General features: G+C 36.7%; 2 protein-coding genes across 2 annotated transcripts in view; one reads left to right on the top strand and one right to left on the bottom strand.

The window, feature by feature from the left end:
- The window catches only part of LOC134811050 (fatty acid hydroxylase domain-containing protein 2-like), a 52,892-nt gene extending 36,865 nt beyond the window's left edge, over positions 1-16,027 (bottom strand). Inside the window, exon 1 of the mRNA XM_063817757.1 lies at positions 16,006-16,027. The gene's annotated coding sequence lies outside the window, so the exon portion shown is untranslated. The remainder of the gene's footprint in view (positions 1-16,005) is intronic.
- Positions 1-16,506, top strand: part of LOC134826729 (disintegrin and metalloproteinase domain-containing protein 10-like) — a 28,541-nt gene extending 12,035 nt beyond the window's left edge. Inside the window, exons 5-12 of the mRNA XM_063839218.1 lie at positions 954-1,115; positions 3,158-3,331; positions 9,315-9,449; positions 9,814-9,974; positions 10,222-10,290; positions 14,372-14,474; positions 14,616-14,775; positions 16,389-16,506. Coding sequence (XP_063695288.1) covers positions 954-1,115; positions 3,158-3,331; positions 9,315-9,449; positions 9,814-9,974; positions 10,222-10,290; positions 14,372-14,474; positions 14,616-14,775; positions 16,389-16,506 — 1,082 coding nt within the window. The remainder of the gene's footprint in view (positions 1-953; positions 1,116-3,157; positions 3,332-9,314; positions 9,450-9,813; positions 9,975-10,221; positions 10,291-14,371; positions 14,475-14,615; positions 14,776-16,388) is intronic.
- Positions 16,507-18,014: the final 1,508 nt, after the last annotated feature.

The raw sequence follows: 18,014 nt of genomic DNA, 5'->3' as shown, positions 1-18,014 counted from the left end.
ATCCCTTGCTTCTTTCCGCCAACTCTGTAATATTTCACTCGATCTATTTAATTGCATATTTAAGTTAATTCTTGCAGACTTTGCCTTGTAAATTTCAGGTACACAATATGAACCGATATTTACCAAATTCAAATTACAGTACTTAGATTTAGCTAGCTAAGTGCGGGCAGGTGAGTGAAGTTTGATATAGGCCGACATGTTGTTTCATTCAACAAATAAGTGGACATAAGGTGACCTAGAATTTATAGTTATCAAACATCCCTTGCTTTTTTCCGCCAACTCTGTAACATTTCACTCGATCTATTTAATTGCATATTTAAGTTAATTCTTGCAGACTTTGCCTTGTAAATTTCAGGTACACAATATGAACCGATATTTACCAAATTCAAATTACAGTACTTAGATTTAGCTAGCTAAGTGCGGGCAGGTGAGTGAAGTTTGATATAGGCCGCGCTAATGTTCAAATGTTACGGGAACAGTATTTTACATAATGACCCTAAAATACAGCCCGGCAGCTGGGAAGGCGTATTTTAAAGTCTGGTACTGCCTAGTGTGTGCCCTTTATGTATCTGTGGTGGGATGTTGAGATGGTGCTTAACTAAAGTGTGCATAATCTGTCATCAGAGGGCAGTGAATTTGTTTCTTTAAATTGTAGACATTTTAAGTTCAACTGCTGTTAAATAAGAGTTGCGTCTGAGGGTTAAATCAAAATATTCTTGAATATTATTTTGCTACGTCTGAAACGTCCGTAGATAAACGTTTACTTGTTATGTTCGTACGAACCTACGTACGAACCTACGTAGGTTAATTTAAACGTTTCGAATTTATTAGCGTTGAAACATATCCATCACTCTCCAAATCTGTGAACTCAAAATTGTAAGTACCATGAGTCATGACGTTGTTAATTGTTTTAGGACTCCGCGGTTTCTGATATTGAATCTTCTCCTCTGTAGGGGCTGATAAGACTGCACGTGCTGATAAGTCTGCACGTGCTGATAAGACTGCACGTGCAAAGCGCGCAGTCTACAATTACAAGAGGAAGAGTCTGGACAGTTTGAAGAACAGAACGTGTGCTGTCCTGCTCGCTGCAGATCACCTCTTCTTCGAACATATAGGTATGTAATTCTTCTCCTCTTCTTGTAATTGTTTTTGCTTGATGATAAGTTTAAACCTTTTAATGTAAAGTCTACCATTTTCTATGCTGTTTCATTATTTAAAGTTATGGAAATATTGTTATCTATTTATTTTTGATTTGTCTTTTACTACTTAAACTACTACTAGTTGTCTTTAACTTCTACTTCAAATTTTGTTGCTTTTAATTTATTGGCGAGTAATAATGTAATACTAAGGAGAGAAACTCGGATAATTTATATTCTATACCTTAAATGGTGAGAATTGTTGATAAGAATTTACTTTTTTGTACATAGCATTAATTAATATGCACCTGAGATAAATGCAAGTATCAGCCGACATTAACAAAACCTCCTGCTCAAAGTCTTTAAATTAATTGCATTTATTGCAGACTTATTAACTATTAAATTAATTAAATTTGATATTTATATCGGTAACTCCTCTGTGAGCGGAGTGGAATCTTGCCATTGAATTTTTTATTGTTCTATTTGTTAACCCGAAGATTTTCATTTCAAGATCTGATCAAAATTCAAAATGAGATTTTGTTTAAATCCCCACAATATTCTTCTTCCTCCGCATAACGTAGCATAGGTAGGTACTGTAGCTGTTATCACGATAATATTATGGTCTCTGTGAATTACAGTACTTGCCACAATTCTTTTGAAGTGCTAATTTATACGTTGACATCTTCATACCGACAAAATGAACTAATGAAATTGCAACATTTGCTGTGAAAGTGAAAAGGATTATGTGAGAACAAAGAAAAGTGCATTATTGTAAAGTGTGAATTGTTATATAATGTGCTTGAAGAGGACACGTAATCAAATATCCAGAGAAGACGTATATAATTTATAGAATCTGTATTAAACCTAACTTAACTTACAAATACTCATGAATAATAATTTACAATAGTCTATAATTCACTGACTTCTGAATTCAATTTAAGGTATCCCAATTAAGCCCAAGTGCTTTATATATTCTTAATATTCCTAGTGTTTCCTAATACAGTAAAACCTAACTTAACAGATACAAATATTCATGAATGATAATTCACAATAATCTATAAATATAATTTACTAACTTTAAATAAAGGTATCCCAATTAAAGCTAGAGGGGGGGGGGGGGGGTGGGGTAAACACATATTTTCCAGTTTTCACATATTCGAGCTTTTATTTTAAAGAATTAAAGCAAGTCCTTCATATTATTATGGAGCCAGGGTGTGGACTGGCTACACCTGGTTAAAGAACTTCCATCCCAGGACCTGAGACTTGGCACAGGTGTTCCTTGGATGAATACCCAAATAACTTATGTAACAGAATTTTGAATTTTACCTTTGTTCTTGAAAGATGGGTGTGGCCAGTCTTTTCCAAAAGTTGGGGTTTACGCTATAATGTTCAGGAGAGCAATAATTATAAGTCTAAGTTTTACTAGTAATAACAGGTAAACCTCAAACTTTGGCGGGCTATTGAATGCAGTTTTTTTTCTACATGTTCTTTTCAATGCATTGGACTTTATTGACTTCTTTTTTTATCAAGTCAATAAAGTCCACTGCATTGACCGGAGTCAACCCATATCTTAACGTAAAAGAAGGGTGAGAAGCGGCTTCCCTCCTCTTCGGGTGCTAAACAATTTGGAATCTGAGGAATAACTGCTCGAGACATCTAGAAGAAATCACCAGACCTGGACAGAGTATGTCTTCAGGGCGAGCCTGCAATACCGATTCCGACGATTTTGATAGCATAAGACGTATCAACTTTAGGGGAGACGTGAAGACTGAGGAATCTGGTTTCATATCCTGAGAGTACAATTCATAGAATCTGTATTTTTCTTAGGACGACAAAAAACTAAAATTGTCGAAAAATATTCGAAAGATCTGTCAGGAAAAAAAAGAAAATTTTCGGGGAGAAAATTTAGTGAATTTCGGGAGAAAGGAATTACCCGCAGTAAATCGGGGTTTGCGGTAAATCGGGGTTTTACTGTATTCTTAGTGTTTCCTAATACTTAACCCTTATGTTTCCACTTCCAGGTAAAGGAAGTCGAGCAACCACAACTAAAGAGCTCCTGCTGCATCTTTACGAAGCGAACAAGATATACCGTTCTACTGACTTTGATTTTGACGGCCGAAGTGACAACATTGGCTTCGCAGTGGGAAATGTCACCATCTTCCAACACGAAAACATGGCTGAAAACAAATTCTTCGGTGAGTTTATAGTTTCTTAGCTTATAGTTTCTTAGCTTATAGTTTATAGTTTCTTAGTAGCGCTTTTCAGTTCGATGAACTGTTGGAATTTGTAGTGATGCGTCAGTTTCCCAGGGCACACTTTGCGAGTTCACATATTCCTATGCTATTCTAGAACGAATTAAAAAAATTCTTATATTATAGATATGTGACTTCTCAGTAATTATGAACCTACCTTATTACTGCTGAAAACAACATGTAACCCAACTTTTTAATATCGAACTTAACTTTATAGCTTTAAATTTCATCAGCTTTGTTCGGTTTATTTTCAACGTGACGAATGTCTAAAAAATGACAAATCAGTCGATTATTGGTGAAATACTATCATGCCGTCCTGGATAAATAGCCTAATGATATCTTGTCAACATTTGATAAGCTTACAGCTACAGTAATGTCAGGCTGTGCACTGAGCATCAAAGGACAGCTCCTAAATTCCTCAGACTGTCGCTCAATTCCTGCATTTATAATAACATGTCTTCACCGACTACACCTGTGGCAGATTCTTCCAGTGCATCTGTTCGAGAAAATTGTGAATATTATTGTTGATTATTTCGCTTGCCCAAAAATTGTCACGTGACTTGATTTTTTACGGTTTTGCAGCCGAACAAAACGGCTTTACATAAACCCTAACCCAAACCATGACCCTAACCATAACCCCGAAGCTAACTATAACCCTAACCACAACCCTAACCACAATCCTAACCCTAAATAATCGAATTTGCGTTTTATTAACCTGTCACGTGGCCAAAACAGTTTTTTGTCCATAACTCCTCAGGGAAGCGTTTTTACCATACGTCGTAGGTGTGATTTGGATCAGCGTCCAAAATACATCGAACTATGTTACTTTCGTACCCTTAGGGCTTTTTCACAACAATTTGGGTGATCGCGAGCGATTTAGTGGATCGGTTATATTATATTATTGTTAGTCAATAGTCACGTCCAACTCGCCACTATATTGACTTGGCAACGTCTCGATTTCCACGGATATTCTTATCCTCCATCTCCCAATGCTAAAGCTTCATTCCATATCTGGTATTTTCACAGTTTTATAATATTATCAGTCACATTTTTGTGTTAAGTTATTTATAAATGGTTGATATGAGTCATGTCTTCATGTATATGACCGAACTTGCAACTTTAATAGAGTACTAATGGAGTACATGATTAGTTCGTCGGGATTTTTCTCAATCCTTAGATGCGTTCAATTTAAAGTTGTACGCTAGGAATCTTTAAATCTTGAGTGAGAGCCGGTTCTTCAAGGCAAGTGAGTGAGAGCCGGTTCCTCAAGGCAAGTGAGTGAGAGCCGGTTCCAAACGAGTTTAACTGAAAATGAGTGATTCTTTGAGTCTTTGTTCTTTATGATGCAGAGTTTTGCTCTCTTGTCAAATTTGTCAGATGTTAGTAACTTTAAATTAAAGTTCACTATCACACTTCCTCTGCTACTCTGCATGTAATAGTCAGTACGACCAAACTTTCTGTCACAAAAAATGTTTAATAATTTAATGTTAGAGTGCAGACGTCCGTAGGATTTGACAAGTAAAGCCACTGCTGCGATTCTATCTTCTTTCAACCCAGAGTAAAAATATGTATAGAATTTCTTTAAATTTTCAAAAAAAGAAAAGATTTAAAGAATTTCTTAACATATTTTTACTTTGGGTTGGAAGAAGATAACATAGCAGCAGTGGCTTCTCAAATTCACTCTTAGTTACCATAGTAACTCAAACATTATACTTTAAGTAGTTTTCCGGATTACATGATTACGCTAGGAATCTCATCGTGAGAATCCTGTAAGACATACGTTATTTCCCATAAAATCTATCAAAGTTTCATCATCAGTACTTGTCCATCCAACTTACTGTATACAGTAAGTAAGATGGACAAGTACTGATTCGTCAAATTTTTGTTAGATTATTTCAAAGTCATAAAAATATAAATGTTCAAAGAGAAAAAGATAAAAGGCGTATTATATGGAATCGCAGCTAATGTTAAGCTGTCCTCAAACCCTGTGAATTCAAACCAAATTTTCATCACCTGGAATATAGTAAATATACAGTAAAACCCTGATTTATTGCGCCCCGATTTACCACGGCTTTTTCCTTTCTCCCAAACTCCGCGTTAAATCGGAGCAATACTGTACCACCTTGATGTATTAAACAGAGCTTCCGCACGATCTGCAGCAAATCGTTTCCTGCTTTGTCAGCTTTAACAGTTTTAGTTTCCCTGCCAGGACAAATCTACTGTCCCTCTTTAATGAGCGGACAAGCTGTTTAAAGATTGCAACAGTAGCACAATATTGTGGTTATATCACCCAAGGTGTTCCATTAAAAGGAAATCTTTAGATATAAATAACTTGTCTCCTTGGCCCCACCCTGACACTCCCACACAAGCTTGCTTTCTTCGCTGTTGTCTGTTACGGTAATTTCACATATTATCATCATATCATGTAAAGTTTCGATTCTGGGGAAAATGCTTTAAGGAATATGAGGATTGTTTGCACCTAATAAGGCCTAAGCTACTGCCTTAGTGCTTTGAAAGCAACGATCCTTAAAATCGAATTGATTCGAAATTAGTGCCGGGACAAATTTTCGCTCAATGCACTCCAGCTGCGATAAAATATTATATTTTGAAATTTTGTTTCCGGTTTGTCCTGATATTGCACCCACTATATATTCAATTGCACTCAAATTGCAAGAAAAGCAGTTTCAAGTGCATTTAGATTTAAATTATTTCATAAATCCGATCGAGCATCTTCATATTCTAGCGATCGTGAAGTAGAACTGAGCATCACTGACTGAGACGATATAGATTAACTAGGTGTAATTATTTGTAATCCACAGCTCATTTTAAAGCTGAGAACGAGAAATTAGAAACTATTTGCCGTGATATTACAAGAGCGCGTTTGTGATTGTAGAATGAAGTAGTAATATGCAGCGAAGAGAATGCACCTCACTGGTTAGTCTCACTAATAAATTGTAAACAAGATCTCATTTTATTTAATGTATTTACAAAATGCAACCTCTTACTAGGGGCCTCTTACAACCTCTTGCTAAGGGGGCCCTGGTTATGTTCAATATTGAATTAGACTGGTACTATGTTCTGTGTTGTGGGTTTGTGTGTTTGAGTGTTGCTGTTAGCCAAGGGTTTATTGACTTGAAATCAGGTGGGGCAGGAGAAAAAATAGTGGTTATCGAGTTGTGACTCCGACGTGATTCTCTGTTCGCCTCGTCTGTTTTCTGTTTCTCTACTTCTCTGTAAATTTGCTAGTATAATAGACGGGCCAATCTACACTAATTCTATAAATTACTATCTGCAGCTTTTCAACTCACCTTGCCTAATCGTCCGGTATTCGTAGAGTTACATCTTATCTTCACACCGCCTTTCATGCTGATTTATAGATTACTCCTTTGTCGTTTTTTAATTTAGAGGAATGAATGTTACGAAGGAAATTTATTTCTATAATAATTTGCAGCCAATCCCAGTTTTCCTCATGGCCAAGACCCAAGTGACACCAAGCTCATTAAGTATACCGATTCATAACGATACTGAAAACTTCTGGGGTTTCAAGTTATCATTAAGTATTGCCATTGGAAAATGAAGACCTTCAGTCTTCCGTAAGGGCTGCGATCACCTTCGGATTGCAGGTTGCATGCCTATGTTTTTCACCATTTCGAGCAAAGCAAGACACCGTTTCGGTTAATAGGTAAAAGAAGTCGGTGCTGACTACTGAGTCCAATGTGGTTTTTGCCCTTCCTTTGTAAAAATATTGTAATATCGCAAAGTTAAAAGAAGTACATGAAAATATTATTTCATGTGTGTGAAAGTTAGATTCAGCGCAGTGATTATTAATTACAACTCCAGATTACTGTACCAGATGTTGCCTGTAAAGCTGTGTTAACTGCGAACAGTGAAGCTTTTTATCCCAGCCCCCCATTTAGCAGTCTCCAATATCAGTAGACACTAGGGTACTTGTTTGTACCACTTTAGTCTTTAATGTTGTCGTTGTTTCTGTTATAGTTTCTAAACATTTATTAACATTTATTAACATTAATTATTAATTAACATTTTTTGATTTGCAATAATTTCGCATTTTTACGTTTAACAGTTCAGCAGTGTCGTAATATGCATAATCCCAGAACTGTTGATTGGTCTGTACCATCCATACAGCCCCACCCTCAACATCCTCAGTAGTTCGCTTCTAGAGTCGTGATTTTGAGCTAGGAGATGGATTACTGAGTAATATATTTAACGGAGGAATGAGTCCCAATATGTCACGTGACACGTCTTCCTTTGTCATCATGCCCTTCCTCGGGTTCATTTCATTACAATAACCAGCAGCCACATTGTGTAATACATAATATAATTAGTGATGGGGGAATACGACTAATATGGTTATGCCGTATTATAGTTTTTAATTAGGATTTGCTTGTCAGACATTATTTGTTCAAGAAGATGGTTTATCGGTAAAATATCCTTCTTACATTGCAACGCAGCATAAACTTGACCCAAGAATCTGCCTACGCCCTACATGCAACAGTTGTCGCTCATTTGAATGTTTGTGATTGCATTTGTTTAGTAGATACTTCTGGGTTGAAAAGACACTTCTTACGTCAATCGCTCGTGTGATTTATTATTGTTCGATCATTTTGCTAATGAATCATTGCTGTAACGTATTCGATCAAACCAGTATTCTTACTTAACGCTGATTGGTTGAAAGTATTTTCTGGAATTAAAGAGTTCTTCATTTTTTTAAACTTCCAATCAATGTTTTATCGATTTGAACCGACTAATACTGAGTTGGCACCCTTATATTACTCTCGCACACCATTGATATAAATTCACCATACTCTTTGACCTATTAAAATTCAATCACAGCTGTGATCACCTAAAACCAGAGACAGTTTATACAATTATTAAACCATTAAATCTTGCAGCTACATTAAATCTAGTAACTGCATTATGTCATTACACTCTCCTGTTTTTGTAATTGCTCTCTTCCCGAGTGGACCCCTCTCTACTTAGAAGATATGACACTATTCACTGACAAAGAAATATAATAACCTTTATCATTACTTTCTCTGGCACTACTATCTACTGAATCTTTCTAGTATTTACATCTTTGGCACTCTTTGGTGAGCCAACCCTTTTATGTACGTTCTGGAACACTCGAATATTAATTGCATGGCGGTGAACGGGTTTTAGAAATTCATCACAGTTCAGTTTTATCGTGCTCATTATATTGCACCAATCTTTAACCATTTACGATGGTATTCCTTTGATAACTCTCTTGATTTTCAGAGCACCATCGCTATAGAGCTCTATCTCTCTATTTTGTAGTTTTTAGTGGGCACCCAATTTATAGTCGTGATCAGGTGCGCAAACATCAAATGGTTTTGACTTTTGTTGTGGCGGTCCGAATTCCTATTGTTTAACCTAACAGTGACCCGTAACCACAAACTATAACCCTGATGTAATTAACTACTTTCATGTCAAAGACATGAAGACGTTATCATGGCTCACCTAGTATGTTAGTAATGGTTTTATAAGTACGAATCTGCACAATAATTTAGAAAAGTGGCTCTGGTATCTTTCCGTGGTATTGAATCAACTATTGTTACAGAATAAACAATAGTTTAAAAGTGCGCATAATCTGCATTAGTGTACAATTGAGCCTTGGAGGGGGCCGGGCGGCACTCGAATTAGGTTATAGAATATATCCTACCTCCGTATGCTCCGTAGTTCTTTCTCCTGAGTGTCAAACGGAGAGCTGGTTTTTATTTGGGATTATGTATTTTGTTGCATAATAGAAACTTAGCACAGACACCCAGATAATATTGCAATTTCTTGTTTCTACACCTTGTCACCAGTTTATTACGCTCAGCCCTCTAAATTACAACATATTATAAGATTATACGTTAATAACACTTGACATGTTGTTATCCTGAAGGTGAAATAAAGTCTAGCAGCGACTACCTTGTGCGGTGGAGCGAATACGACCACTCCTCGTACTGTCTGGCCCTGTGTTTCACTTATCGGGACTTTGAGTCTGGCGTCCTGGGCCTAGCTTACGTCGGGGCCAAAGGTGAGAGTTGTAGTTATCTTAAATACTTTACTTCTGTGATGAGAAGCCTTACACATTTCGCGGTCGTTTATAATTTTTTGATGATTATGTCAACCTGTTTAGAGAGAGCGGTAGTATCATATATCTCACGTCTTACTGATAACAAATTGGTCTGACAGAAAGATTAGTACGCAGATGGTATCATGGAACGCGCGAGAAAACATTTTTATTGTTAAAACTGTTTTATCGTTAGCGCGAAGCGGTTACTCTTCGCGCACGCGCCGTTAATGGAAATACCGAATTATAATTTGAGGAAAAAACTCGAGACCGGGAATTTTGAGTGATAAAATTCCACGAATTCTCTTCTTTATATTATTTAACGCAGATAGAACTGGAGGAATCTGTGATCAGCGATACTCCATGAACGGACACAAAGCTAGTTTTAACACTGGAATTGTTAGCATGATGAACTTTGGAGCGTACGTGGGACACGATGTATCCTTCATAATACTATCTCACGAACTAGGGCACAACTTTGGAGCTAGTGTAAGAGCTTGTTCAATGTTGTAACTTGTTTTAACTGAATTGACTAATTAACAGTTCTTCCGTTTTTAGAGTTTACTTTGCTCAAATGTTTCCACATATTCTATCACGCGATTTACTTTTGTACTCATCTTAATCTGTAAGTGATCGGAAAATTCGATCGTTTTAACCGATATTTAATAAATGTGTGTCTAACTTTTTGCATTGCTCCTTAAAGTTATCAACACAAGTAATAATTAATGTTTTTCAGCATGATTCAGACACAAAACTTTGTACTCCTGGGTCTGAACATGGTGGTAACTACATCATGTACGACAAGGTGAGGGCAAATTTATTTATCACAAAACTCATAACGTACTGCAATCAACTGTTTATGATTCATCAATTGTTTGTGATTGATATTTTAATTTAGTTAGAGACAAAAAGGCTCTAAAAAAAGGGAAAAAAGTTAGGGAATTATGAAACTTGTCTGGGAAAAAATTGCGACAATTAGTTCTCTGCAGGAAATTGTTATCCATAGTCTCAGTAACCACCCTAAAGAGTTGTAAAGCTGTTAATAGCCCTACAAAAGCTGCAACCTTGGTAGTGCTACCAGGTTGCAAAATTCTTGGAATGAATCGTCTTCAATAGCAGAGCATTTAGAGTTCAAACGAAGAAAATATCGTGAACACAAGCATATGTGCTTTGACACGCGAAATCTGCTCGTACGGCATATCTTATTGGTGGAAACTGTAACTTATTAATTTTACTGGTTAGTAAATGCTAAATTGCTGTCATGTTCTAAAACAGCTACTTAACCCACAAACAATCAATTATTATATGCAGTGCAGTAGTAGCATGTTTTCGTGGGTAAATTTCGATTGATCACGTTTGATGCGACAAGGTAAAAGGCTCTTATCAGGAAAGAAATTATTCGACGTTTCAATGTGACAACATCGTATTCATGATCTAAAAATATTTCTATCAAAAATTCAAAACGTAAAAAACACAAAAAACATAAATCTGAGGCAAAATTAGTGTATAATTATTTACTTTTAATTCAATCAACTTTATAAAAAAATGCGATAAAAAATTCATAACAAAAATTAGTTCATACGACGACAAACTTTTATAGCAAAAAAACATACAATCCTGAAACTACTAGAAGACTAAATATACTACACATGATTATACATAAACATGGAATGCTACAACGGTAAACAAGGTAAATGATGTGAAGTGTGTAGGTATGTATCTAGTGTGAAGCAAGGGCCAATAATTCGAAAAGGAAGTATTTTATGATTTTATTGCATGAGTTCCTTCATAACTTCCATATAAACATACTAGTTGCGGTCGCGTGGCGCTATTCCAGAAGTCTCTACCACCTTCCTATCAAAAGTTAGCAAAATCGGGTAAGCATGTCAATAATTTTGTAATTTTCCGAACAACTTTTAATATCTCGATTTGTGATGATCAGAGCACTCTGAAGCCCTCATTCGTCTGCCACAATGTGATCCTTGCGGCCACCTTGCACTTTATGCAATGCTCCTGAGTGTCTTTCTAACTAGACGGTGGTTACGAGTTTTCAAATGTGTTGGTTTGGCACATAGAGATAATCTGCTCTAACCAATTTCCCCCTCAGAACTTTCCAAACTATAATTTGTGATTTGTGGGTTAAATATCTGTTTTCAAAGATGCCAACAATTTGTTTACCAGTATATACGAGCGGATATCACGTGTCAAAGCACGTGTGTTTTTTGAGCTCTAAATGCTATTTTAAGATGATTCTTGAGCTATTTCCAAGAATTTTGCAAGAACCTGTCAGTACTACCAGAACTTTCAGCTTACGTAGAGTTATTGAAACCACTAAGAATTCGGTCATTACGAGACGTCTGGGACGGTGGTTAATAAAACCTTAAAGGTTATGATATTAAAAAAAATAAAACCTTATCCTCAATTTTCAATATTTCATGGCTCTTTAAAATTTTGAAAATACTTGAATCGCTATGGTAAACATGTGAGTTAATTTACAAGACTCTTTCTTTGAAGCCAATTTGCCCGGTAAATGGAGATTTCATCAAAACCGTTAGTTTAGTGTCCAGACAAAGCATCTGACGTGTCGAACATTTTGTTTTATTATTGCAAAGCAAATAGATTCCTAATCTACATGCTTTAAGTTATTTCGAAGATGAGTTACATTAGTAGATATTACAAATCTCAGTGCCATCACATTTACACACAATCCTGATATGCGCACAATTTCTTGTACGGATAACGAGGGCATGAGTTGATGTGTTCCCACACGTGCCATGGGTATTGTCCTGCTGATACCCGCCCGAGCTTCACCGGCACTCCTGCACGTTCGAGCACAGGCTTCTTGAGGTTTGAGTTTTTTTTTTCAGAGTTATTTTTAGAATAAATATGTTTAATGCCAAGTTGTAGTTGATAGAACATCCGTGATGTGATTAGGTACACACAGTTATCGTTCATTGTGTCAACATGAGTAGAAGAATTACAGTACGTTTGTGATTTGTTATAAGTCTGTGCGCATTTGCTGTCTTATATTTGATAGGTTCCACTTTATCAATACACTTTCCAAATTACATAATCATTAATTATGTCGTAGTCATTGTTCTTATTTACTTTATTTCAGATTTTAATCAATGCATACGGGTAATACGTGACTTTGAATTCTTGATCATCAGTATTCTGCTTAGTTCTTAGTCAGTATTCATCTTTACTTGCAAATATTTGCCATTATCTGCTTCGAGCTAAAAATTATCTGAACTGGAAATTATCAGAACATTTGTAATATTCAAATGTATCTCTTCAACATTTTAGAACGCAGTACTCCACCAGCCTATAACCATCCTGGTCATGGCCAGGTAGTTCACCCGTACTGTTACCAATATTGAATTGGTCTAATGAATGGCAGCACATTAATCATCGGACCTGTTTGCCCCAGTGCCCAGACTAATTTATAACCAGATTAGCTGATTAAGTTACGTCATTCGTCCCTTGATATATTTATATAAATAATATATTTTATAGGATGTTTTTATTGCACTTATTTGCACTAACTAAAATTCAGTTAAAACTAGTCCTGGGATAGAATTTCCGCTCTTTATTGTACAGAATCTACATACAGAATCTCTTTATCAGTCTGTTTATAGATCAGCCACGAATTTCTCAAGCTAATCTAGGCGAAACCGGTTTGGAAAAGCCAAGTATAATTTCTGCACAATTTCTATATGGAATATGGATCACAGAAGGGATCAGATGGGGTTAAAAGTGAGGTCTGAGATGGCTGAAATGTGGCTAAATTAATATGCGAATGATCCCATATCGTAATGTATCACAATTTATTACGTTATGATTTGCTGACCAGCCCTTTATCAATTCTTGACAATAATTTTCTTTCAAATATAACTACTTGACACCAAGATTCTTGTTTTGTGTGTTTTCTTCGTTCGAATTAATCAAACATCGTTTAGTGTTTACTATTTTTTGTGAGGGCGACTGTAGTTTGTTCTGACATTTCCTTTTTAATTTCAAGTAAGTGATTAGGGAAATTAATTAGCCTGATTGATTGTATCGCTGACAAGTACCAAAACTTTGTGCAACTTTCAAGTCTGCTCGTAAACTTTGATCTCGTTTTCAGTAATCTTAAGTCACTTAAAGCTCGTACAAGCCAGGGAGTTTTTACTTTGTTTCATCATTCGAAGCTTAATTAGGCTTTGAAATATGAAGTGCAGTAAAAAAGCAACAGCTTGAAAAAGTTTTACAACAAAAATTTTTATTTCGCTTAACAGATCTCAAACGCAAGGAAATATTTTTAAAATCATCGATAAATATACATTTTTCCTAATTGTGGAAAGTTCATCTGATCATTGCATTTACGGTCATAGACTACTTCAGGTTGTTGATTTAAATCTTTATTTAAATCAGTACCTCACAGTAGTAGAACAGTTGTTGATAGTGGGCTCCTTGTTCCTATGGGAATATCGGGCTCTCTCTGAGCAACTGATTGATATTTCATGCCCCCGGGTGAGAGCCAGTGCTCCCCATCGGGGCATGCAATATCAATTCTGCTTTCCTGCCAAATTTGGCTCGAAAGTGTGATAATAATATTTACCTGTTAACGGTATGTAAAATCAGCATTACTGCCAAATTGCCGCGTCTTGTGACTTGTGCACTCCGCAAAACTGCCAAATATTCCACAACTTTTAGAATCTGTCGAGACTGGCTGGAAGTAGCTAGCATACCCCTCAACTATTTCAACTATTTCATGGTTTCTCCTTTAAAATTCATGGCATCTAAATACTCCTAACTCCTAAGCTAATGGTAACAATTCTAAGAGGTTAACTCCCCTGCCACCCAAGAAGGCTGTCATGTTTCCCTTTAAAAGCAGATTTCCCCAGGCTACCAATGGAGATCTTCCTCACAACAACCTGCTCAGTTTGTGTTCCAGACAAGCCATCCTGGACGTGCTTCTTACCCGCTCTAAAACATCCTGTTTTCGAGGTTTCAGCCTCGACAAAAATGACAAAAATGACGATTCCCCTTAAAATTACATGCTTTAAGTTCGATTTCGAAAGTATGCACCTGTTACATTATTGTAGATATTACAAAATGACTAGTTACCACACACAACACAAACCTCAGAAGCAGACAGTTACTGTGGTAACGGGATAAAAGAATGGGACGAGGAGTGCGACTGTGGACACAACAGTACGTGCCAGGATATAGACCCCTGCTGTACCCCCGCCGACTCCACCACCGGCACTCCCTGCACTGTTCGGAGGCACCAGGGCTTCCTCTGCAGGTTTGAGTTTTTTTTTCAGAGTTACCCTTTTTAGAAAATTTATGTTTTAATGCCAAGTTTTGGTCAGTCTGAGTGACCACGAGGCCAGGGATTAGGTAGCAAACAAATATCGGGCATTGGGTCAATATGATCGTACCCCCGAACGACATACAGTAACGTTTGTGCGACTTGTTATAAGGTTCTGCTGCAGCATTTTGCTGTCAGATTCAATATTTTGATAGGATTCCACTGTATTGCGGGAAAAACTTTCAAAAATAATAATCTATTAAATTATTGTTCGTAGTCATTGTTTTTATTTACTTTGTTCTCAGCATTTCAAATTAATGCTACGGGAAATACGGGAATTCTGTTCTTGATCACTGCACTGCTGAGTTCCGAGACATCATGCCTGCATCGTAATCTGTTTTGAAAATTACTCAACTACACGTCTAGTTCTGTTTGGCAACAATATGTGTGATCTCTACTCGAAGTCTCGCGAAGCACTTAATAAGTATTTAAGCTAAGTTAAACTTCAAAATTTCAATTTCCCCGACAGCTTATTGTCGTTATTCGTTAAGTGTCTGGGCCTTAAATATCCAAAAAACTTACCGAATCTTCCAGATTGATCCTCAGTATTTAAACTAGTACTACTGCAGAGGGAGTGGTTAATTTTATATTCAATAAATAATGATGGTAAATTCGCGTTTGGTGTAATAACACAAAATTAAAATTAAATTGTGATTTATATTTTTCTTTCAAAAACTATCGATACGAGAGCTTATGATTATAAATATATTATTTCATTGCAAATGAAGGATAGACTCGTTTTAAAAACGGGGGGAAAAGTAGTACTAGTTATCATCGACGAATATTCGAGATTTTCGTCTTATTTGGCAATGAAATGCATATTTTTGTTCCTGAACAACATTTGATCCAGACTTCCAACTGGAACTGCGTGAAAATTTGATGTTTTTATTTAAAATCTCACTTTTTCGATTCTATTTTGTTGGTCGAACAAATTGTTTAACATTGTGCGTTATAGGTCATTGGGGTAAAAATTAAATCTTGATGCTGGGAAACAAATTACAAGTTAACAGCGAATCCATTTAATGCTGGTTAGTTTGCACTGGTCAGTATTCTTTGAACCCAACCACTTCTATATTAGCAACAAGAGAAACGCCATTGTCGGACGTGAGGAGAGTACAGAGGACTCCACAAACTACATTAAATATATTCCTTGTGTAACATCCTCAATAAATGTAATAGATTTGTAGTGTTGTAATTAGTTTAAATAACAGAGCCGTTTTAGTAGGTATCCTATACTGCTCTCGTGAAATTAACCAGCATGCGTCAGAGTCTAAGTGCCCTGAAGTGATTCGACAAAAATAGTGAGGTTAAATAGGTCAGGAAGTAAACTGAATGGTCCAATTCAGGTGAAATTTTAAGGTGATCTCTAGAAAAATATCACCTTAAAGTTAAATCACTACTGCTGCTAAATGGTATGCTGCAAGTCCGGCTAATAGTCGGGTTCCGGAGAGTGAATGGTGTATAATTATGTCTCGCAGGTATGCAATAACCGCTTTTATAATATTCTGCACAATGGGACTCTCCCACATAACTCTTCATCATTTCAGTCCAGTGGACGGGGATTGTTGCACGAGTAGCTGCAGTTTCTCCTCTAATAAAACTGTCTGCAAGGAGGATGGGGAGTGTTCGGAGCTAGTACTCTGTAGATATCCTTTTGATAACTGATATAATGTGTGACACTGATAGTGATGTTTGCAATTTGTTTAGGTTGTGATTTATGTAGGAAGGGAATTTAACGCAAGAGGGAAGAGCGTCTTCGTGAAAATTACCTCGAAATAAACTTTTTAATCGTTTCTAATAGAAGTCATATCTATCAGCTGCTTTTGGTCCCATCGTTTCAGGGTGAAATCGCTGAAAAGCTGTAGGAGAGGATCGATTTTTAGACTCGATTTTCAAATTCAATACGCGCGATCAAAATTCGCTAGCGCAATACAATTTTATACACAAGTACTGACCTTTGAGCAGCGATAATTTCGGCTAGGAACAATATTTGTTTAAATACCAGACACCCCAAAATCTAAGATATTTCATCGTCTCCGTAAATGTGGACTGGCAAGATTTGGTTTAAGTAACATAAACTAAGTACTATAATTACTAACGGTTAAAATTCACGTGCCACTTGTCAAATGTTTGACTCGGTAGTTCGATAACGTAAATGAAATTGACAAAATCTAGCAAGTGGCACGTGAATTTAACCGTTAGTGTTTTATAGTTTATACTTATGTTGAGCCCCACTAATCTTAATTTTACTATTTTTCTTTGAGACAAGCAATTCAGTTGAAATCGAATCTTTGGCGAATGATCGCTGCCTAACAGTTTTGTCAATCATTATTATCTTCGTATCAAGCAGCATAACTATCTCAGCGTTATAATTTCAGGACTCTTAACATTAACTTGTTCTACCACTACCATGCAGCTGCACGTGCTTGTCAGTCCACTTCTTCAATCATTTAGCCTATTTAATGGTAGTCGGTGCCTACTTAATCTGACCGTTTCTATGATTATTTTTAACGGGTGCCATATCTCAGGTTACTCTTACAGTACGTACAGTACTTAGACAACTACAATATTATAATATGCCCATGCTTACTATGCCGTTCGGAACCTTAATCTTAGCGTAGATTTAAACCTTAGAACACTGAGAGCTCGTTTCAATAACAGCGAATGATACTCCCTCGCCTCACCAGGTCATCTTTTCTAGTTTCTACGATTGAAGCTGATTAATCATACATGCGCCGGCGCCCTTACTTTAGCATCATGGCATGGTTCCCTAAAATTACGCTCACAAAGTACTGGCCAACCTTCCAATCTGCTCAGCACCATTTCTGGATCTAAGACATCATTTACAATTACCATTTTGCGTTTTTGGCTTCTACCCGTCCCAGCATACAGCACCCAGCGCCGTGATCCAATCATCAAGCTCCATCTGGAGCCGTAGCCAATAGGAAACCAGAACAGGATGACACGTGACATCCCTAAGAAGAGCAGAAGTTGGAGCAGGTGTGGTGTGTAAGCAACCTGCCAGATAAATGTTTCGCTCCACAAGACGCGCTCCTTCATCTGTACTTGATACACTTCTCCTCTCTCTCTCTCTCGCTCGTGAGATATTATCTAATTTGCAGGTTACTCAACTAAACGTATACTTCTTGCACCTCTTCAAATACCTTCTCCAA

The sequence above is a fragment of the Bolinopsis microptera genome, chromosome 2 (assembly GCF_026151205.1).
Source record: "Bolinopsis microptera isolate Bmic1 chromosome 2, MBARI_Bmic_1.0, whole genome shotgun sequence".
Taxonomy (NCBI): Eukaryota; Metazoa; Ctenophora; class Tentaculata; order Lobata; family Bolinopsidae; genus Bolinopsis; species Bolinopsis microptera.
This window is presented reverse-complemented; position numbering and strand designations above follow the sequence as displayed.